This window comes from Myotis nattereri, assembly GCF_964212035.1.
Source record: "Myotis nattereri genome assembly, chromosome: 8".
NCBI lineage: Eukaryota > Metazoa > Chordata > Mammalia > Chiroptera > Vespertilionidae > Myotis > Myotis nattereri.
In genome coordinates, this window is record NC_138083.1 from 56,487,467 (window position 1) to 56,508,090 (window position 20,624).

A 20,624-nucleotide genomic window follows, 5' to 3' on the forward strand; every position below is an offset into this window, starting at 1 on the left:
GTCTTCATTCAGATTATTTCTCAGTAGTATAAACCCATTGTCTATTAAAGAATTAAAGGTGTGATTCTATATTGTGGAAAAAATAATTTATTAAAACTAATGTTTGGTCTTCTATTATGGTTTTTTTCAGCGACTTCAGGAAGAAATCACTAAACAGTCTCCAACATTGCAAAGAAATGCTTTGTATATCAAATCTGTAAGTTGTTCATTCCTTTTGAAATAGAATTCCATTTTTTTAATATATTTCACTGATTTTTTACAGAGAAGAAGGGAGAGGGATAGAGAGTTAGAAACATCGATGAGAGAGAAACATAAATCAGCTGCCTCCTGCACACTCCCTACTGGGTATGTGCCCTTGACTGGAATCGAACCTGGGACCCTTGAGTCCACAGGCCAATGCTCTATCCACTGAGCCAAACTGGTTAGGGCTAGAATTCCATTTTGTTACGAGTTTTCCACTTAATTACTGTTGCCCAGTCTGTTTTTACCAGACCAACAAACTAAATACTTGTGTGTCATATTCATGTAATATGATTTTTTTCTATTTTTTCTTCTCAGTCCAAGATCAGCCGGCTACCTGCTTACTTGACTATTCAGATGGTTCGATTTTTTTATAAAGAGAAGGAATCTGTGAATGCTAAAGTTCTTAAGGTTAGTGTAACAAAATTTTCAGTGTAACGAAAAGTTATTCTTTGAAGGCAATTCCTAACTTACAAGACAATTCATAACTTACAGTAGGTTTCTTTAGTACTTTAGGGATAGTTAAATTTTCTTTAAAATATTACAAATAGGGAAGTTATTAACAATAGCCAAGTGGCTTTTAACCAAGATATGCATTGGAATTACCTATTGTTTTCTTTATTTTAAATCATATACATGTCTGGCTTTTTCCCACCCCCCAGATTCTGATTAAGTGGGGCCTAAGGTAGTACATTTTAAAAAAGATTTCTGGAGAATTCTGATGAATGCCCTCCATTTCCCAGAAACACTGCACTAGATCAGAGATCCTTATCCTTGGAGGTTTAGGGCTGGGGTGGCCTCCGGTGCAGTATAACACACTGCACTCTCTTCTGGGCAGTTCCTTTCTTTCAGGTGAAGAGAATGTTAAATTATTGGTGCCCAAAGAGTATTTACATTGAAATCGGTTGATGTAGGAGCCCGCCATATGATGTAGCTGTTTCATTGAACTGTAGCTCTGCTATATATCCCGAGTTCCTGATCTAGCCAGTTGAGCTGAAAGTCATAATACATTTTCAAATATACTTAGTGTTATATTAGAAGGTTGACTATAGTTGCAGTATCTACTTGTGTTCACTTCATATGTTAATATTAGTTACTGAACTATATCACTATTGTTTCTATGTGAAATTGTATTTCAAATTATAGCCAGAAGTGACCCCATTTGTAAATTGACTTCTCTGATGGTCTCTGTTATTTTTCACAACAGCTGGTTTAATATTTCTAAAATGCTTCTTTGTTATATGAAATTTGCTAACTCCTCTGTGGTCAGTTTCATAGGTTAAAATGTTTAATGGAAAAAAAAGTTTAAAATTTATCTTACCTTGAAGTTACTATCAAATTGAAAATAAGCACTATGATGTTTCTAATTGCAAAGATTTCCAAGCAGTTTTTACAGATTTTATTTTCAGCTTTATTTGAATTATGAAAGCACTACTTTAAAATTTAAAAGTGTGATAGATATTTTAAATAACTACCTTGGTAAGTCTGTCTACACATTTTTTTTCTTTTTGATTTGTGTATAGGATGTTAAATTTCCTCTCATGTTGGATGTGTATGAACTATGTACACCAGAACTTCAAGAGAAAATGATCTCTTTTCGATCAAAATTCAAGGATCTAGAAGATAAAAAAGTGAATCAGCAAACAAAGACAGTAGGTTCTTATTGCTGACTTTTTAGTCTTAATATTTTAATCTTCAACAATTACTTTGTATTGTTATTTATTGTAGAAATGGATGAGCCTGTGTTTTATTTAGCTCATATACAAATCCCACATATATTGGTGTAAGCCTTTAAAGTTTTAGGTGTATTTTAGCATATGCAAAAGAACTTTAGTTATGGTAAAGTGTTCTTTATAGAACTATGGGCCCAGTGCACGAATTCGTGCACCCTGAAAGGAATTGTGGGCCACAAGGCTGCAGTGGGCACAGGGGCAGGTCTCGGCCCATCCTCCCTGCCCCTGCTTGACTCCTCCTGCAGTGGCCCCCGGTCCCCTGTCTGCCGGTGGCCCCGCTTCTGCCACTGCCAGCCCTGCTCGCACCTGCTGGCGGTGTGGAGCGATTGGGACCTGCGCCCGCAATGGGTGTGAGCGGGGCTTGCACCATCAGCAGGTTCGAGTGGCGGCTGCTGCCCGATTGCCCCTCAGGAGCAGGGGGAGGCGGTGAAGCCCTCAAGGGAGATTGGAGCCAGCAGTCGCCTCTCCCACCCACTGACAGCACCAAGGGATCGGGACCGGTGCTGGGCGCTGGCAGTGGGTACGAGCAGCGGCTCCAGCATCAACTGTGGGTGCGAGTGAGACCAGTGCCAGCAATGGGTGTGAGCGCCGGGTGGGACCGCCCTGCGTAGGCACAAAGAATTTTCAGTAACAACCAGAGGTTTGCCCCAATGAAAGTGGCTGGTGCCCCGCCTTGGTCTGGCATTCCTGCTCACCTGCTCCACCATCCTGCTGCGGCCGACGCCCACCATGTTCAGTGCTCTGCCATCTGCTGCCGACGCCTGCCATGTTTCACACGCACCCCTCTGGTGGCCAGTGCATGTCATAGAGACTGGTTGTTCGGTTGTTCTGCCATTCAGTCTATTTGCATATTAGGGTTTTATATATATAGACTGGAGGCCCAGTGCACAAAAATGTGCACTTGGGGGAAAGGGGGGGTCCCTCAGCCCGGCCTGTGCCCTCTCGCAGTCTGGGACCCCTCGGGAGATAACGCCCTGCTGGCTTAGGCCTGCTCCCGGGTGGCAGAGGGCAGGCCCAATCCCTAGGTGCAGCCCCTGGTCGGGCTCAGAGCAGGGCCAATTGGGGAGTTGGGGCGCTGCCCCCTGTCATGCACAGAGCAGGGCAGATTGGGAGGTTGCGATGCCACCCTCAGTCACACTCAGGGTAGGGCCGATTGGGGGGTTGGGGCACCATCCCGTCACACTCAAGGCAGGGTCGATAGGGAGGTTGCGGCGCCACCCTGTCACGCACAGAGCAGGGCCAATCCGGGGGTTGGGGCACTGCCCCCTGTCATGCACAGAGCAGGGCCCATCAGGGGGGTTGGGGCTCCTTATCCTGTCACGCACAGAGCAGGGTCGATCAGGGGGTTGGGAAGCTCCCCCCTGTCACACACAGAGCAGGGCCAATAGGGGAGTTGGGGCACCGCCTTCTGTACACACAGAGCAGGGCCCATCAGGGGGTTGAGGAGCTCCCCCCTGTCACTCACAGAGCAGGGCGGATCACGGGGTTGGGGCACTGCCCTCTGTCACCCACAGAGCAGGGCCGATCAGGGAGTTGGGGGCCGCCACTCTCACACTCAGGGCAGGTCCGATGGGGAGGTTATGGCTCTACCCTGTCACACACAGAGCAGGGCCCATGGGGGGTGGGGGGTGGGGGTTGGGGCGCTCACCCTGTCACACACAGAGCCGCAGGGCGATCAGGGGGTTGGGGAGCTCCCCCCATCAGGCACAGAGCAGGGCTGATCAGGTGGTTGGGGCGCCTTCCCTTGTCAGGAACAGAGCAGGGCGGATAGGGAGGTTGTGGCCCCGCCCCCTGTCACACACAGAGCCGCAGGGCGATCAGGGGGTTTGGGCGCTGCCCCCTGTCACGCTGATCCCGTGCCGGGAGGCCTCTCGGCTCTGCTGATCCCGGTGCTGGGAGGCCTCGCGACTCCGCTGATCCCGGTGCTGGGAGGCATATTACCCTTTTACTCTATAGGATAGAGGCCTGGTGCATGGGTGGGGCTGGCTGGTTTGCCCTGAAGGGTGTCCTGGATCAGGGCGGGGGTCCCCACTGGGGTGCCTGGCCAGCCTGGGTGAGGGGATGATGGCTGTTTGCAGCTGGTCACGCACCCTTCAGGGTGGGGGTCCCCACTGGGATGCCTGGCCAGTCTGGTTGAGGGGCTGAGGGCTGAAGCTCCCAACTGCTCCTTTTTTTCTTTTTCTTTTTTTATTCTGGGCCAGCTTTAGCTCTGGCTCCAGCTCTGAGACCTCTGCTGCTGAAAGCAGGTATCTGGTTTGTTTCGGTTCTATAATCGAAGCAGTGTATAACTCCAGAGAGATCCCCGCGGGCTGAAAGCAGGTTTCTGGGTTTTGTTTAGCTTCTATATTTGTTACAATGTTTCAAACTGCAGGCTCAGAGGCGGGCAAGGCAGGCGGGGGAAACGTTGGTTTCCTCGTCATTGAGGCAAGGAAGCCTCATGTTAGTTTCAAGCTGCCTGGCTGCCGGTCACCATCTTGGCTGGCAGTTAATTTGCATATCGCCCTGATTAGCCAATGGGAAGGGTAACGGTCGTATGCTAATTACCATGTTTCTCTTTTATTAGATAGGATAAGCTTAATTTCTTATCTTCTATAAACTGCAGCTTATATTTCTTTTCTATATGTCTCCTCACAGCATATATAGAAAACCTTGCCTAGATTTTCATAGTATTTTATTATTTTCCTTGCAAGGCATGGAATTATCTCCATTTTTGTGTGTGGAAGTGGTGGTATAAAATATTGACTCATTTATGCCCACTGAGAAAACTAACTGCTTCTGATATGCTCGTAACTGCTAAAATTATAACCATATCAACTTTATATTTAACAGACTGTTATTTTGGGTTTATATAAAGTATACCTGAGTTACTATATATTTGATTTTTTTTTTCAAAATGAAAAAGATATTTCCTGTTAATAAAGATTTTCAGTGTGATATTATAATATGTCAAATTTTAAATTCACCCAGCCAGTGTGACTTGGTGGTTGAGTGTCAACCTCAATCACCCAGCCACACCGTGGAGGTCACAGTTCAATTCCTATTCAGAGCACATGCCCGTGTTGCGTGCTCAATCCCTAGTATGTGGCATGCAGGAGGCAGCCAATTAGTGGTTCTCTCTCATCATTGATGTTTTTCTCTCTCTCTCCCTTCTTCTCTGAAAGGTCTTTCTTGTCCTAATTTAATGAATTTCTACTCTTACACTCCTTTTTTCTGTTTGCTTTGTGTTTATTTTGCTCTTATTCTTAAGGTAGGGGAGCTTAGTTTTTATTTCAAACTTTTCTCTATTTTCTAACATAACCATTTAGGGCTATAAATTTCTCTCCCAGCAGTGCTTTCAATATGTCCTTCAAATTTCATTATATTGTACTTTCATTTTCATTCTGTTCCTTGTATTTTTTTTCATGTATTGCCCTTCAGACTTCTCTTTGATCTTGAATTATTTAGAACTATCTTGTTGACTTTCTAGATGTTAGAAAATTTTTCTGCTATCTATTATAGATTCTAGTTTGATTCCATTGTATTGAAGAACATACTTGTGATATTTACATTTTTAAAAATGTGTTGAGGTTTGCATTAGATGCTTCAGGATGTGATCCAGCTTGGACACTTGAAAAGAATGTGCATTCTGTTGTTGAGTGGGGCTTTCTATAGATACTGGTTAGATCCAGTTGGTTAATGGTGTCGTTGCGGTTTTTTTGTAACCTGGCTGTTTTTCTGTCTAGTTCTATCAGTTGTTGACTGTGGAGTAGTGAAGTCCTCAACTAAAATTGTGCAGTTGTGTTTCCCTATTCAGTTCTGTCAGCTTTTGCTTTGCATGTTTTTTAGCGCTGTTAATTAGTGCATATACATTTAGGATTTTTTTTTGTCATCTTGGTGGAGTGAACCTTTCATTATGCAATACTCCTCTCTGTCCCTTGTAGTTTTTTTTTGTTTTTTTTTTTGCTCTGAACTCTACTTTATCTGATTAATATTGCCACTGCTGCTTTCTTTTTGTTACTGTTTGCATGATCTTTTTTTTATTCTTTTACTTTAAAGTTTCCCATACTGTTATATTTGAAGAGAGTTTCCTATAGATCTTATTGATCGTGTATAGTTGGATCATGTTTTTAATCTACTTTGTTAACCCCATTTATGTACAATAATTTACATTTATGTTATTATTGATATGTTAGTGTTTAAATCTATTTTATATTTTCTTCAGTATTTTCTCTCTCATTTTTGTCTTATAGATTACATGCACATTTTCTTTTTAAGATTTTTAATTGATCTTTAGAGAGGAAGGGGGAGAGAGAGAGAGAGAGAGAGAGAGAGAGAGAGAGAGAGAGAAAGAAAGAAGCATGGATCAGCTGCCTCCTGCATACCCCCTATAGGTTATCGAGCCTGCAACCTGGGATTTGCCCTGATTGGGAATCGAACCAGCAACTATTGGTGCATGGATGACTCCCAACCAACTGAGCAACACTGGCCAGGGACTGAACATTTTTTTAGAATTCTAGATTGATTTATGTATGATATATTTAAAATGTATTTCTTTGCATAGCTTTTTTTGGGTTACTGTAGGCATTACATTATATACAGTTGACTCTTGAACCAATGTGCAGGTTAGGAGTATAGTAAAAAATGCATGTGTAACTTAAGTTGGTCCTCTGCATACACATTCCAAACCACCAGTTGACACTGAATAGTGCTGGTTTGAACTGTGCGGGTCAGTTGAAAACAAACTGCATATAAGTGAACCTGCACAATTCAAACCCACGTTATTTAAGGGTCAGCTGTATATGAAAAGGAATGGTTGGCCTCATTGTACTTTTTTGTTGTAGTGTCCTTTGATTTCTTGTTACTCTAGCTATATTTAAACTGCTTGCATTGTCTTCATTTCTATTAAAGTTTTCAAGAATTTTGTGCTCCTATGCCTATATAGGTTGTTTAATTTTTTTGTATTGCACATGGAAATGGGTTGATGCAGGAAGTTCCCACTTTAAAGATCCTTGTCTAAAGTAGTAAATCATGCTTCTTTTAATATAGGTAAATATTTGCTGAATTAAATATTTGTTTATTTGGGCCAAAGTGGCAGGTGACCATGGCTCAATAGATTGAATGTTAATTGCAATAATTTAACTTTTGTTATTTTTGAGGCAGCTTTTTTCTTTTCTTTTTTCCCCACTTACATGGTTTGATAGTATTTTGGTAAAACAAAATTATAAAATTGGGTTTTCCTTTACTACCCTAGAGCACTGTTCATCTGTATTACTATATTCACTGGTACACTCTCTAGCTATAGTGGTTTAACATTGATCCTATAGTCAGAGGGTCTGTTATTAATACATACAAGATTTTATATTATTAAAATGTAGGACCTTTGGGTTTCCAATTTTATGTTAACTGTAGTTATATCATTTTAGTAATTTGTAAGGCAGACTAGATTTTGTCTTTGTTTTGCCTCATGTGTAACTTAAGTTGGTCCTCTGCATACACATTCCCAGCCACCAGTTGACACTGAACAGTGCTGGTTTGAACTGTGTTACAAACCGCATATAAGTGGACAGTAAATATTCGTGGAAATGAGTATAGGTATTCACCACTTTCCGCAAGTTCTCGTTACGCAACTTCAATTTTATGATAGACCTACCCATTTTAGCAAATTGAAAGAAATCTGAAGAGGAATTTTGCTTTTATGAAAAAAGCCATTACCATACTAATGTAGGTCTTTTGCTTTTTGTAAAAGTAAAGTGGAATAATGTGAACTTTCTGAAAGCAGGGGATACTCTTTGCTTTATATATGCCAGTTTGGCTTTTGAAAGATTTCATAGGCACGCTACTTTCAGATACTGGGGAAACGTACTCTTATTGAGAATGCAAATTTTATTTCTGATATCATGGTCTAAAATTAAACATTTTTTTCCTTTCAGAGTGACAAAAAGAGTAGTCCCCAGAAAGACGTTAAGTATGAACCCTTTTCTTTTGCTGATGGTAAGTGAATCTTTATTTCTTTTCTTTTTAAAGATATATTTTATTGATTTTTTACAGAGAGGGAAGGAGAGGGATAGTGAGTTAGAAACATCGATGAGAGAGAAACATCGATCAGCTGCCTCCTGCACACTCCCCACTAGGGATGTGCCCGCAACCAAGGTACATGCCCTTAACCGGAATTGAACCTGGGACCCTTGAGTCTGCAGGCTGATGCTCTATCCACTGAGCCAAACCGGTCCAGGCAGTGAATCTTTATTTCAGTTGTGGTGTGTGTGTGTGTGTGTGTGTGTGTGTGTGTGTGTGTTTGTTTTAAGGTAAGATTACTGTCTAGTCACATAACTTTTTTTTTTAGTTATCATGCTTTTAAAAAAGTCAGGGTTCTTGAAATCTAATTTATCTCAATATGACATACACTAAAACCCACTCTTTTTAGCATAAACTTCTATGAATGATACTTCTTAAAACATCTTTCATGAAGCCTTAACTTTGGATAGTAGTATCTTACTGGATTCTAATAGAATAGTGCTTCTCTAGGCTAAACTTCAAAACATAGTTCTTGCTTGTTATTTGGTTTTAGAAAGCACATGTCTGTTTGTCTAATATTATTGAATTTATATCTTCCTTTAGACATTGGCTCCAATAATTGTGGATACTATGATTTACAAGCAGTGTTAACACATCAGGGAAGGTCTAGCTCTTCAGGTCATTATGTATCATGGGTGAAAAGAAAAGAAGGTAAAGATTCCATTTTTTTTTTCAGTTGTTACATACTATTTTAATAGTTTGTTTAATATAAATTTTATAACAGTGGTTCTCAAACTTTTCAGTTTCAGAATCTCTTTACACTCTTACATTGAGAACCTTCCCATTTTGTTTATGAGGATTATGTTTCTTTACTGTAATAGAAATTAAAACTGAGAAGTAAATTAATTTACTCAAAACTGACAGTAATAAACCAATTACATAAATATTTAAAAAATGGAAATCATAATTTTTCCCCAAACAAAAAAAAGTGGCAAGAAATGGTATTGATTTACATTTTTATAAGTCTTTAATAGGAGACAGCTAGATTCTCCTAACTATTTCCGCATTGTCTTTTGCTTTATCATACGTTGTGTAGCCTCAGGAAAATTCCAAAGTACATTTGAGAGAATGAGGGGTAAAGGTACTTAAGGCTTTAGTAGTGTTATGAGAATAGTTGTAACCTTCATGGAACTCTTGAAATGGTTTTGAACCTGAGTAGTCCCTGGATCATGCTTTGAGAACTGTTGCTATGGTAGATGGAATACTGCTGTGCGTAAAGTACCTTTTTGAAATGGAACTCTGAAAAAATTGTGAATGATTTTAATTTCATTTTCCTCTCGTTCTTTAGATGAATGGATTAAGTTTGATGATGATAAGGTCAGCACTGTGACACCAGAAGATATCTTGCGGCTTTCTGGTGGTGGAGACTGGCATATAGCTTATGTTTTACTCTATGGGCCTCGCAGAGTTGAAATAATGGAAGAGGAAAGTGAACAGTAACCTTCATTTTAGCTATTTATGCTTAGGTGTGAAATAAATGTTATTTGTTGATCATTTCTATAATCCAGAGCTTTAGAGGAAGATATATAAGTGGTTTTGTTTCCCCTCATATGGAACAAAGAGCAGAAGCAGACCACTCTGTGTGTCAACGTAAAATATTGCAGAAAAGAGAAGCCTTTGAACTGTGCTGCTCTGTATAAAGGTGACAGGAGGAAATTTTTTAAAAGCTTATTTCTTGCATTAATTTTTTAAAATTCTGAGTTGAAATGCCTTTCAACCACTATCTTCTGTGATAATTTTCCCTGCCTTTTTCAGCTCACTATTCAGCAATGAAATGTTTATTGCACACCTATTACTGTTTTGTTGTTCTTGCATGGTTCAAACCACAGGTAATTTCCTTTGCCTTATCTAACAAATTCTGCCAGGAAGATGGAAAGGAAGTAAGTGTTGCTCTCATTGTGCTCTCAGTGCTGCTGTCCACATAGCCCATGGAAACATGGATACAATCAAGTATTTGTCCAGCCTGATTGTTGCTGGCTTTTCATGACTTTAAAATAAATTGTGATCAATAGTACATTTGATTATACATTTATTACTGTCTCTTTGATGTACTATGGTTTGTACATTTAACTGCAATGGCTTTGTAGTAATCAACCTTAACAGGATGTTGACAGGCTCTGGTTGCTTATTTTTAGAAAACAGGGATATTTAATAAAAAAAGAAAAAGAGGGATTAACAGTTTTTGACCTCAAGTCTTGTCTGTTGAGTTGGCTGAAGTTCCAATATGTTAACCCTGATGGTTAGTTTTACTCTGCTGTTAAGCATCCATTTAAAAATGTTACCTTTGCCAGTTAGTACTACATTGTTTAGAAAGAAATAACAAAGTTGTAAGAGCAATGGTGTTTTTTGGATGCTGAATGCAGCATTTATGAGTCAGATCTGTCCTTTGGCTCAGTTATTTTTATACTTCTGTCAGTTCCCAAAAATCTTAATGTCTATTTCACAGCTTAGTATCAATGATTTTTCTAGTGGTGGTTGGAATACCAAGAGTATGAAGTATTTCAATATAGTAGGTTTAATATATTCTAATTAGTCACTTCCTCATCTTTGTCTTAGGAGCCCTGATTGTTAGAGAAAGGATAGATTATTACCAAATTTGTCTCTGATTTTGAGTTGGGTATTTATAATTAAGTTTTGGGGATTATCATGAAATCTCATCTTTGCTTACTCTCGTTTTAATGCTCTGCAGAGCACAGACAGCACTGATAACCAGTAGATTCCTTAAGAATAGTGGCTATTTTTGAGTTTGTGAGAACTCTAGGGGACATAAAAGGAGTATTTCAGGGAAACTTTTATTTGTATATAGCTTCTTCAGCTAATCTCTAATTACTTGAATTATTGGCAATCAGTACTTCCTTTGCTTTGAGGGAGGGTGCAGAATAGGATGGGGAAAATGAGACCATAAGAATTGTGATGTTTTTTATATATTGGTATGCTGCTTGTAATTCTGCAGTTTTTTTAATTCACTGTTATATTTGGCCTGAACAATTTTGAGGACATAATTTAGCAATTAAAATTTAGATTTTTTCTGATTTGCAGGATGCTGTAGCTACTAGAGATCAGGTGAGGTAGATTTAGAACAAAGTATATAAACCTTCTATAGAATTAGAATTTTAAAATTGTAATTCCTTGTCATTATAAAAAAAACTTTATTTCACTTTATTTGATCCAAAAAGCATTATTCCAAAGATATTTTAAGTATAAGAAATTGGACTTATACCAGTGTTGTTTTAAACTAATAAGGCTGTTTTAGAGTTCAGCCTTGCATGTAGGGTCTTTGAGTAAGCAAGAAAAGGTCTTGACTCCTGAGTGTGCCTTATATGCTTTGCCACTAGCACGACGCCCTTTTGATACTAGAGCTGTGCTGTATACTGTTGGACTAGCTAGTGAAGTTAAGCCCAAACAACATTTATTGTATAATGTGTGCATTTAGTAGTAGTTGTTCTCGATTCAAAACAATGATAACAATCTTAGACCCCTAAAGGATAATGCTTATGCGGGGACAGGAAAAAGATAGTTCTGTCTCCAACCATTACTACCTACCTAGTGCTTTGCTGTTTACAGGGTGCTTTCACAGACATCTCATTTGAACTTCACAACAATCCCTGAGCAATGCATCCCTATTTTAATGACTTGAGAGGTTAATTTTTATAAGGCTAAAGGAACTAGGTTTTAGACTTTACCCCATTTCTTTTAAAGTTGGGGGTCAGCAAACATTTTCTGTAGTGAACCAGATAGTAAATATTTTAAGCTTTGCAGACTATAACTTTTTTGTTGCAACTACTTAATTTGCCGTTGTAGCAGGAAAGAAGCCATAGACAATACCTAAAAATTCAGTATGGGTGTGTGCTGATTAAATTTTACTTATAAAACCAAGTGGTAAACGGACCATTGTTTGCTGATCCTCTTTTTTAAAGCATGAAATTAGAGCAGCCATATGGATTCAGAAAGTCTTATTTTGGGATTTTCAGAATAGCAAGTTAAATTTCATAACTGCTAATGGCATGCAGAAACTAATTTGGCATAGTGTATTTTAGGAAACACCATGCCTCTAAATATCACTTATTGACTTAATAACACATTTAACAAAAATATATTGTGACCTTAAGGTCATGTCACTTTGGCCATTTTTCCAACCTCCTCCTCCTTCCTCCCAAGACCCGACTGAGGTCAGTTATCAAGAGCCAATATGTGTTTTGTTCTTGGAATACCAGCCAACTGTACAACTGTTATAAAAATGTTTATTGTTTACCAAAACCAGTGGACCTCTTAACAAATGCTGCTTGGTAACAAAATCTTATCACAGTTTTAATAAAAAAAAAAAAAAAAGCTAACTATTTGTCTCATTGTCATTAGTTAGACTTTCTGCAAGGTCACTTAATCCAGACTTATTCAGTGCATTAATCAGATTCTCAGGCGTTGCATGGACTCCCTCTTGATCTTGCCAGGCAACTAGTAACTGCCTAGCTCTCATCTTCATGTCTTCACTATCACACTCAATCTGTCTAATTTCTGAGTCTTTCATTTCCAAGTAGGGAGCCAGAATCTTCCATTGTTCACCCAATTTGCTGGCAAATATCTCTATTTGTTCCCCTGTTACAGGTTTGTCTCTGCGAGCATCAGGGCCTAGAAAACACAAGAAATGTAAATTATGTACCAAGTATGAGGACATCTACAATTCAAAGTATACAACAGAAATGGGAAGATATGGGGCCACCAAAATATTAATCCCCTTTAATAACCTTTATTTTAAAACAGTTCCTTTTTATATTTTTCCATGGATTGAATACTGTTCTTATGACCATTAGGAAATCAATTTTAAGTTATTGTCAAGCAGTGCTTTAAATTCCTTACTCTAAGAAGCAGCTGAGATACATGGTAGAAGTTGAGAAGTAGATCAAATTAAATAACGTACCTCTCAACAAAGAACCACAATCTTTGTAAAATAGCCAAGAAAATTCAATTCTTACTTTCATTTTCCTTCAGTAAAGCATCATTATCTTCCTCATCTTCATCCTCACCTGTTTTTATTTCTTCAGAAGGAGGCTAAAATGAGTAAGGAGAATGTTTAAAAGAATGCCAACTTCTAAAGTAACTTGGGATTCATTTGTTTAGATAAGCTGATTGTACATTCCAAGTATAGGACCCAGAACTTTACCCCTGAGGGTGTTAAATATGACAAGTAGAACAGTGTTAACCTGGAGAAGGAGTGGATGGGGAAGATCTGAAAGTTGGAAAGACTCCCCTTACTCCCCCAACCTGGGAAGAAGGGAGTTAGTAAAAGATGTTAAAATGATTTTCACATACCTAGCATATAGTAACAACAGTCTAGGGAAGACCAGGGTTGAGCACCTATTTCCTTAACATTTTTTGAATGATTAGCTTTTATGCACAGTTATTAGTACCATATTGTAGAAATACACTGAGAAGATTGTATTGAGAAGGAGAGCCAGAGCAGTAAGGCCAAGTTGCCTACCACTACCCTGTCTTTGAATATAATGCACCAACAAACAGGAAAAACGGTAACAGTTTCTCCAGAAGTATTACAGACAGATTAAGTTATACACGTGCTATAAAAATTATTAAAAGTTTATCAGTTTATGTGCTTCCTATGAAGTGTATCCTCAAATGCATTTCTCTTCATTCTAAAACATGGAAGTGGGTAGATTTTTCCCCACAACTCTAAATTCAGCTCTGTTCAAACGATAGCAGTTTTAAAGAAAATAACATCAACTAAAGGAAATGAAAAAAATAGATTTATAATACTTACTGGTAATTCCTTTGCTAGCTTTATTACCATGTTTTCAAGATATTCTGGCAAACTTTTGAACTGCTGGTTGGTTGGTTGGAAGAAGTGAGGGCTTCTCCGTGCTAACAGTCTCAGGGCTCTCCAACCATAATTTGAATTGTTCACAGCCCTATAAAAAGATGTTGGTCTTATAACTTTATAGTCATTTATTTCTATATTCCCTTCTAGTTAATATAACTCACCAAGTGAAATTCTGTAACTAAGATAAGTAGCTGAAGGCACCATTCTTTTCACTCTGATCGTATTCCCAAAGAACTCAGTGTGCAGGTCACTTATATCAGAAACCAACAGAGTCTGAAGAGGGAGGTCACACCAGCAAGCACATTTAAAAAGTTTGTATGCATTTTACTTAATTTAAAAAAGTCAATATGTGCAGTACTGGCTAGGTGTTGTATATGTAGGACAGAAATCTAGTTATTTAGGGGGGGAAAATGAATTCATAATAGGTTCAACATGTTTTAGTGAGTTGATATCCGCCAGCATAATGCCACCTATAGGTCTGAGTTCCAGAACGTAAGTTCAACACTGAGTTCCAATCATTAATTTAATCAATGCTTGGTTTCCTATTTATACAATGCCTAAACTTTAATTTGCTCAGAACCAACCTGATGGGATAAAAATGGCTCCAAAACGAAAAGGGAAATATCCAATAGTCAAGAGAGTAAGCAATGATGCCAAGAATAGAACCAACCCATGAACTGTTCCGTAAGGAAGCAAAGTGGTAATAGGTGGTATCCAGTAAGGTGAGAAATGGAAACCTCAGGGAAATTCTAAAGACAGTGTTCCTGAAACAGGCAAGCTGCAGAAGAGTCCAAAGCACAATTTTTCCCCCCCATTTATGAGTTTTTTTGCAAGTCAGTTGGAAATGCCCTCCCTCCCTAAGTTGTTGAGTAGCAACCTCATTTACTTGGAGCCTCATTACCTTTGAGGATGCTGGCACCTGCAAAACTACTCCTAGACAGTGGGGACCCTTACCAAGTTAACATCATGCTATGAGGCTTTGCCAAAATAGTTAACCTTCTCTCTGACACATTTCTGTTTAGATAATTTGAATCTTTTAAGCATTCTGTCAATTATACATACAAAATTATTCTCCAGAGATCCGTATCATCCAGATTCTTAAACTAATCTTAGAGGGCTATCACTCTACCTAGTCTTATGTAACAATAATAAATCAATATTCATTCAACAAATACTTGTTGAGCTGGGCACTCAGGAGTCATGGAGTTCAGGGCCCCTGAGGTCACAGTGATTTTCCTGGCTTTGCCATTTACTAGCTGAAACAACAATTTCTACCTAAAGAGTTATATAAGGTAAGTGCTTAGGAAGTAACTGACATAGTAAATGAATCTGTTGCGAAGCATCATTATTGATAAATACAAGGAAGGGTTAAGACAATTTCAGGTAGTGGTAAGGATGAGAAAAAAATGACAAATTCAGATGGTGATATGTACTATGAAATAAATGTTAACAGGGCTGCATTAAGTAAGAGGGAAAGGAGAAGACTTGGTCAGGGAAAACTGCTCAGTATTTAAGATGAGAGTTTAAGTGAGAGAGCACGCCATGGGATTGCCATGAGGGAAGTTTCAAACAAATGAGCATCAAGTACAAAGGTCCTGAGGTGGAAGCACCTTTTGAGTTGAATGGAAACAGGGCTGGTATGGTTTGAGCAGAGAGAAAATAAAGAAGATGTGACTGGAGAGGTAGAAAGGTGCAAATCAGATAAAGGAGACTTGTTAGTAAGACTTCATCTTAATTTTATTTTCTTTATTTATTTTTAAATATATCTTTATTGATTTCAGAGAGGAAGGGAGAGGGAAAGAGAGAGAGAAACATTAATGAGAGAGAATCACTGATTGGCTGCCTCCTGCACGTCCCCGACTGGGGATCAAGCCCGCAACCTAGGCATGTGCCCTTGACCAGAATCGAACCTGGGACCCTTCAGTCTGCAGGCTGACGCTCTATCCACTGAGCCAAACCAGGTAGCAACAGATTTGACTTGTGAATTTAAAGATCACTGGCTAATGCATGGAAAATTGACCTGAATTGGTCATAGCATTCTTTTTGCAGTGCTAACTACGTCATGCATGGTTCAAAGTAAATCATCTTAATCCTCAGAATAACCCTGTGAAATGGGTACTATTCCTATTAATAGACAAGGAAACCAGAAGGATTTAATTAGTCCTCGTAGCCTAGCAAGTTAACACATTTCGTATCGCTCAGGAGTTTTCTCGTGTTTCGCGCGCCATCTGTTAAGGACCACTCATGAGTGTTCTCATTTTTCATGCCCATGGAAAAAGGAGCGAATCTAGATACTTATGTAAATTTTGTTTGGTCCCTCTTCACAGAGGAAAATGTTTTATGCAGTACCATATGTTAAAAAAGTACTAGGAACTTTGTTTGTTTGTTTTTGTAAATAAAAATGTTATAATTATTGAAAAACAACACCTGAAGTGCATTATGATGATTTAAATAACGTGCAGTTTGCCCCAAAACGTGCGGTCCCTGGTGTATGTCTTAGAGATTGCTATGCGGTACGCAATGTGTTAAGTGGTAGAGTCCCAGGATTGGAACCTAAGCAGTCTGACAAGAGGGCTCTAGCCCTTAAGTCAGTACCGTAAGGCCTATTCAAAATCATGGAGCTGTGGATTTAGTTGAAGAACCTGAGACTGAGTCCTGAAGCTACTCCAAAATTTTAAGTTAGGCAGAGGATTGGGGAGCCAGCAATGGGAGACTGAAAAGCAATTAGACAAAAGGATAACAGTGGGAGCTATAGTTAGATGGCTGTTGAGAGAAGAAAATGTTATCTAACAAGACAAATCAGCTAGGGAATTCTGCTGAGGGGTTAAAAAAAAAGTGACCTTGATAAGAGCTATATGACAGCCAGAGACAGCCCACCAGAAATGGGCTGAGGACAATGGGAGGTGGGGAAATGAAGGCAGCAATTATCAAGAATTGTTGGGAGATATAAGCATACCTCTCACCTTGCAGATACTGTGGGTTTGGTTCCAGACCACTGCAGTAGTGAGTACTGCAATAAAGCGAGTTGTAATTTTTTTGCTCGTAAAGGATTTTTGCCTTCAATTTGTAAAAAACCTGACATTTGTGAAGTATAATAAAGTGAAGTGCAATAAAATGAGGTATGCCTGACTGATCTGAAGGAAAACAGGGAAAATAGGTGATATTTGGAGAGAGATGTAGGTTCAAGAGGGATTTTTCTGATTATTTTTGAAATAATCTTGATTTTAAGTAATGCCTGTTAAGTTGATGGGAATGGTCATTGAAATCAGATGTGTCATAATGTGAACTTGGTACATAAACTCACCTAAGAGGAAAAGTACCACTCTATCAACTGCCTCCCTTATTAGCATTCTAGTATACATAAAATTCCTAAGGAAAAGAATTGGAGAAAATTAGCTCATGAGAAACATTACTTACTTATATTCATTTTCAACCATGCTTTCCGGGTCTGCCTGTTCAATGGCTTCTTCAAAGAATTCCTCCAAAGTTGGCATATATTCTCTGGATGTTAAAAAAAAACTAGTGAGGATTCTAATGTTATTCACACTTGACTTACAGTTAGATTACTTAGGAAATCAAAATTTTAAGGAGATAAATGACTCAAAACAAGTTAAACTTCTCAAAGGGGACAAAAAAGAGGGCAGTGTGGCATTTACCCACTATGTACTATGTAGTGAAGCACTGTATTGCGAAATGCGACACATACTGTATCATACAATAATGTATGCTGATGTTACTAGTCACAGAGGGCAGCCAGGGGTTTACTAGCATTTGAATTTCTCCACCAAGCAGGAAATTTTCACATTATGTCCACACATGGATGTTTTCCCTTTAAACCAGAATTAAACCGAAAATAATAACCAGACATACTGAGATTTCAAGAACTTTGAGCTTTTAAGATTGCTGCCATGGTAACATGGCTTTTTAAAAAAAATTTTATTGATTTCAGAGAGGGAGAGGGAGACAGAAACATCAATGATGAAAGAGAAGCATTGATCAGCTGCCTCCAGCATGCCCCCTACTGGGGATTGAGCTCACAACCCAGGCATGTGCCCTTGACCCGAATTGAGCCCCTGACCCTTCAGTCTGCAGGCGACACTCTTATCTACTGAGCCAAATCAGCTAGGGCACATGGTTTTTAATTGCATCTTCTTGAATTTGTCTTCAGAAATAAAAACTTGAGACAGAGTCAAATAAGATCTAAGGATCTGATCAGAAGACATCTTTTTACTAACATGAGAAAAATGAGCTCTCTGAAGAAAAACTAAGCATAAAATCTAATGACTTACTGGAATGTAACATGCTCTGTAACTGGTGAACATTAAAGGCCTGTAAGGTTGCTTTTGAGTTTACCATCACTCTTCTACACATCACACTAGATAAAACTGGGTTCACACTAAAATTCCAATCAGAACATCATTAATATTTGAAACCATTTGCTAGTTTTCTAACACATTGTTTGCGGGTAGTTTTTATCGCGCGCTAACAGGTGGCGCAGGCCATTTTTGCTAATTTTTTGCACAAATGGCAACGTTCGGTAAAATTATGATAACTTTAGTTTACGTATTTATACGTTACCCGCATTCTACCGCTAGTCTATAAAAAACGTATTAATATGTGTCCTGCGCTCTACTACACTGGTAGAACGTATAAATACGTAAAACATGTAAACACGTTTCCCGCATACAATGTGGAAATAAACACTGCAGGTTTTTGCCTTATCTGCTTTAAGACTTTCAAATGCTACAAATACAGTTGAGAGTGCCCATGCACCCCTCCCTAATCTCATCTCCCCCCATGGGTAGCCACTGTTTAGAATTTGGTGTTTATCATTCATGTGCTGCTTTTTTTTAAAAAAATTAAGTATATGTTGTTTTGAATCTTTTCAAATTTTCAAGTAATGGAATTCAGCTTGTACCCGCCTACAACCCTGATTTATATTTTATTTGCTTGAATTTTCTATATTTACTTTTTCCTCAACTTGTTTCTTTTACATACTTAGCAAGCATGCTTTACTTGGAAGTCTAGTTATCTCTATCTTCACCTGTAACATTAATTCTGATCACTCCTTATATTAAGGTCACTTTTCATCAAGTATGATAGTTCCACCTTTTTAAAATACCCCCAATTAGTAATATTACTGCTTTATACAATGAATCTGATGAGACTTAATCATATTTACTAATGTCTTTGCATAGCAATCCTTGCAACTTCACATTGTTTTGGAGTTCAACTTCTTTCTGACAGGTTTTTAAAGACTGCTGATGACAGATTCTCAGTTTTAATCTGAAAGTAACTTTCTCTCTTGACTAACCGACCCACTGTTTAACTTATACAGAATTCGGAGTCCATGCTTTCAACACCTTGAAGTTATTCCACTGTCTGTGGTTCCTTTTGGTCTTGAAGTCTGCCATCAGCCTGATTTTTGGCTCCTTTGAAGGCGGTCTGGTTTTTCTCTCTGGTGACTTTTTTACAGTGTGTAGAGATAAGGATTTATTCTGTTTATCCCACTTAAATCTGTACCACATGAACCTGAGAATTTATGCTAATTCTTGGTCCTGAAACAAAAATTCTGTCATTATGTCCTTGATTACTGCCTCTTTCCCATTCTCTTATTATTTCCTCCTTCTATTAGAAGTTTGTTGGACCTTCTCATTTTGTGGTTCTTGACTTTTTCATATTTTCTAATTCTTGATCCCTCTGTACTGCTTTCTGGGTGATTTTTTAAATCATTAATTCTATTTCACCTGTGTCAAGCCTGCTATTTTTACCTGCCTATTTTGTAATTTCAATGACTAGATGATGTCATGTTTCTTTTATATCTTTAATTACCTTAAATATACTTATTGTAAGGCTTAATCTGATGTTTAACTTCTGTGGCTTGTTCTGTCTGCTGACTCTTCTTACTCATGGTGAATGGTCTTCTTGAATGTTTTGTTAAGTCTGGATGGTGAAATTCAGATTTTTATCTGCAGGATCCTTGGCTTAGGTTGAAGATGTGACCTCCAGAAAGCCCAGGGTCCCTTTACACTGCTGGCAGGATGCATTTAAAGAGCGCATGGCAGCAGATTGTTATAGTCATTTCTCAGGAATACTTTTTCCTTTTTGCCCACAGCCTAGATCATAATGGACAAGCTCTCTTGTTTCCTGTACCAGTGGGCAAGTATCCCCATCTCCCACTCTGCCCTTCTTTTACAGAAAATGAATGTAGTGCATCAAGGGGCTCAGCTCTATTCAGGGCAACTCAGTTACAAATTCATGCAAGCCCAAGGCCTTACCTTCTGTCCTTTTGTGGCTATTAAAACCCAAGTTCCCTGGTTCCCAAAAGTGGGAATCATCTGTACTGCCCCTTAGCTAGAAGCAACCACAGAATTAGGTCATACCTTGGTTTGTAGTTCCTTCTATTTTTGCGAATTCTTATTTTCTTGTGATTTCTAAAATTATTGTGCCAAAGTCAACCACAATTTTTTGAACTCTCCTGGTAGCTGACAAAAGGCCATTCTCAGCATTTGAGAAAAGCAATACTTGATGGAAACATTTGAAACTTGCCTTGTGTCTGATTTGCAAGCTTCCATATTATCAGGGCAGAGATTCCAAAGCCTTGTTAACTCCTCACTGAAAAATAGGCACATAAACAAATACATTTTTAATGGACACCATCCTGATATGTCTAAAGTTATAAAAATACTTAAAGTTAAATAGTGGAGTTTTAATTATCATCACTAATTTTTGGTATTTAGCAAATTTTCTATATGAGCATATATTGA

At 38.6% G+C, this 20,624-nt stretch overlaps 2 protein-coding genes across 3 annotated transcripts in view; one reads left to right on the forward strand and one right to left on the reverse strand.

Annotated features, from left to right (window-relative positions):
- Nucleotides 1-12,111, forward strand: part of USP14 (ubiquitin specific peptidase 14) — a 48,647-nt gene extending 36,536 nt beyond the window's left edge. For both annotated transcript variants that reach the window (XM_081097475.1, XM_081097476.1), the window contains exons 11-16: nt 131-196; nt 559-651; nt 1,764-1,892; nt 7,883-7,943; nt 8,571-8,678; nt 9,316-12,111. In XM_081097475.1, coding sequence (XP_080953601.1) covers nt 131-196; nt 559-651; nt 1,764-1,892; nt 7,883-7,943; nt 8,571-8,678; nt 9,316-9,467 — 609 coding nt within the window. In that variant the 3' untranslated portion in view covers nt 9,468-12,111. The remainder of the gene's footprint in view (nt 1-130; nt 197-558; nt 652-1,763; nt 1,893-7,882; nt 7,944-8,570; nt 8,679-9,315) is intronic.
- Nucleotides 12,112-12,231: 120 nt separating this feature from the next.
- THOC1 (THO complex subunit 1) overlaps nt 12,232-20,624 on the reverse strand; it is a 31,542-nt gene continuing 23,149 nt past the window's right edge. Inside the window, exons 17-21 of the mRNA XM_081097474.1 lie at nt 20,407-20,472; nt 17,275-17,358; nt 13,798-13,945; nt 12,998-13,073; nt 12,232-12,653 (exon numbers count right to left, since the gene is read on the reverse strand). Coding sequence (XP_080953600.1) covers nt 12,358-12,653; nt 12,998-13,073; nt 13,798-13,945; nt 17,275-17,358; nt 20,407-20,472 — 670 coding nt within the window. The 3' untranslated portion in view covers nt 12,232-12,357. The remainder of the gene's footprint in view (nt 12,654-12,997; nt 13,074-13,797; nt 13,946-17,274; nt 17,359-20,406; nt 20,473-20,624) is intronic.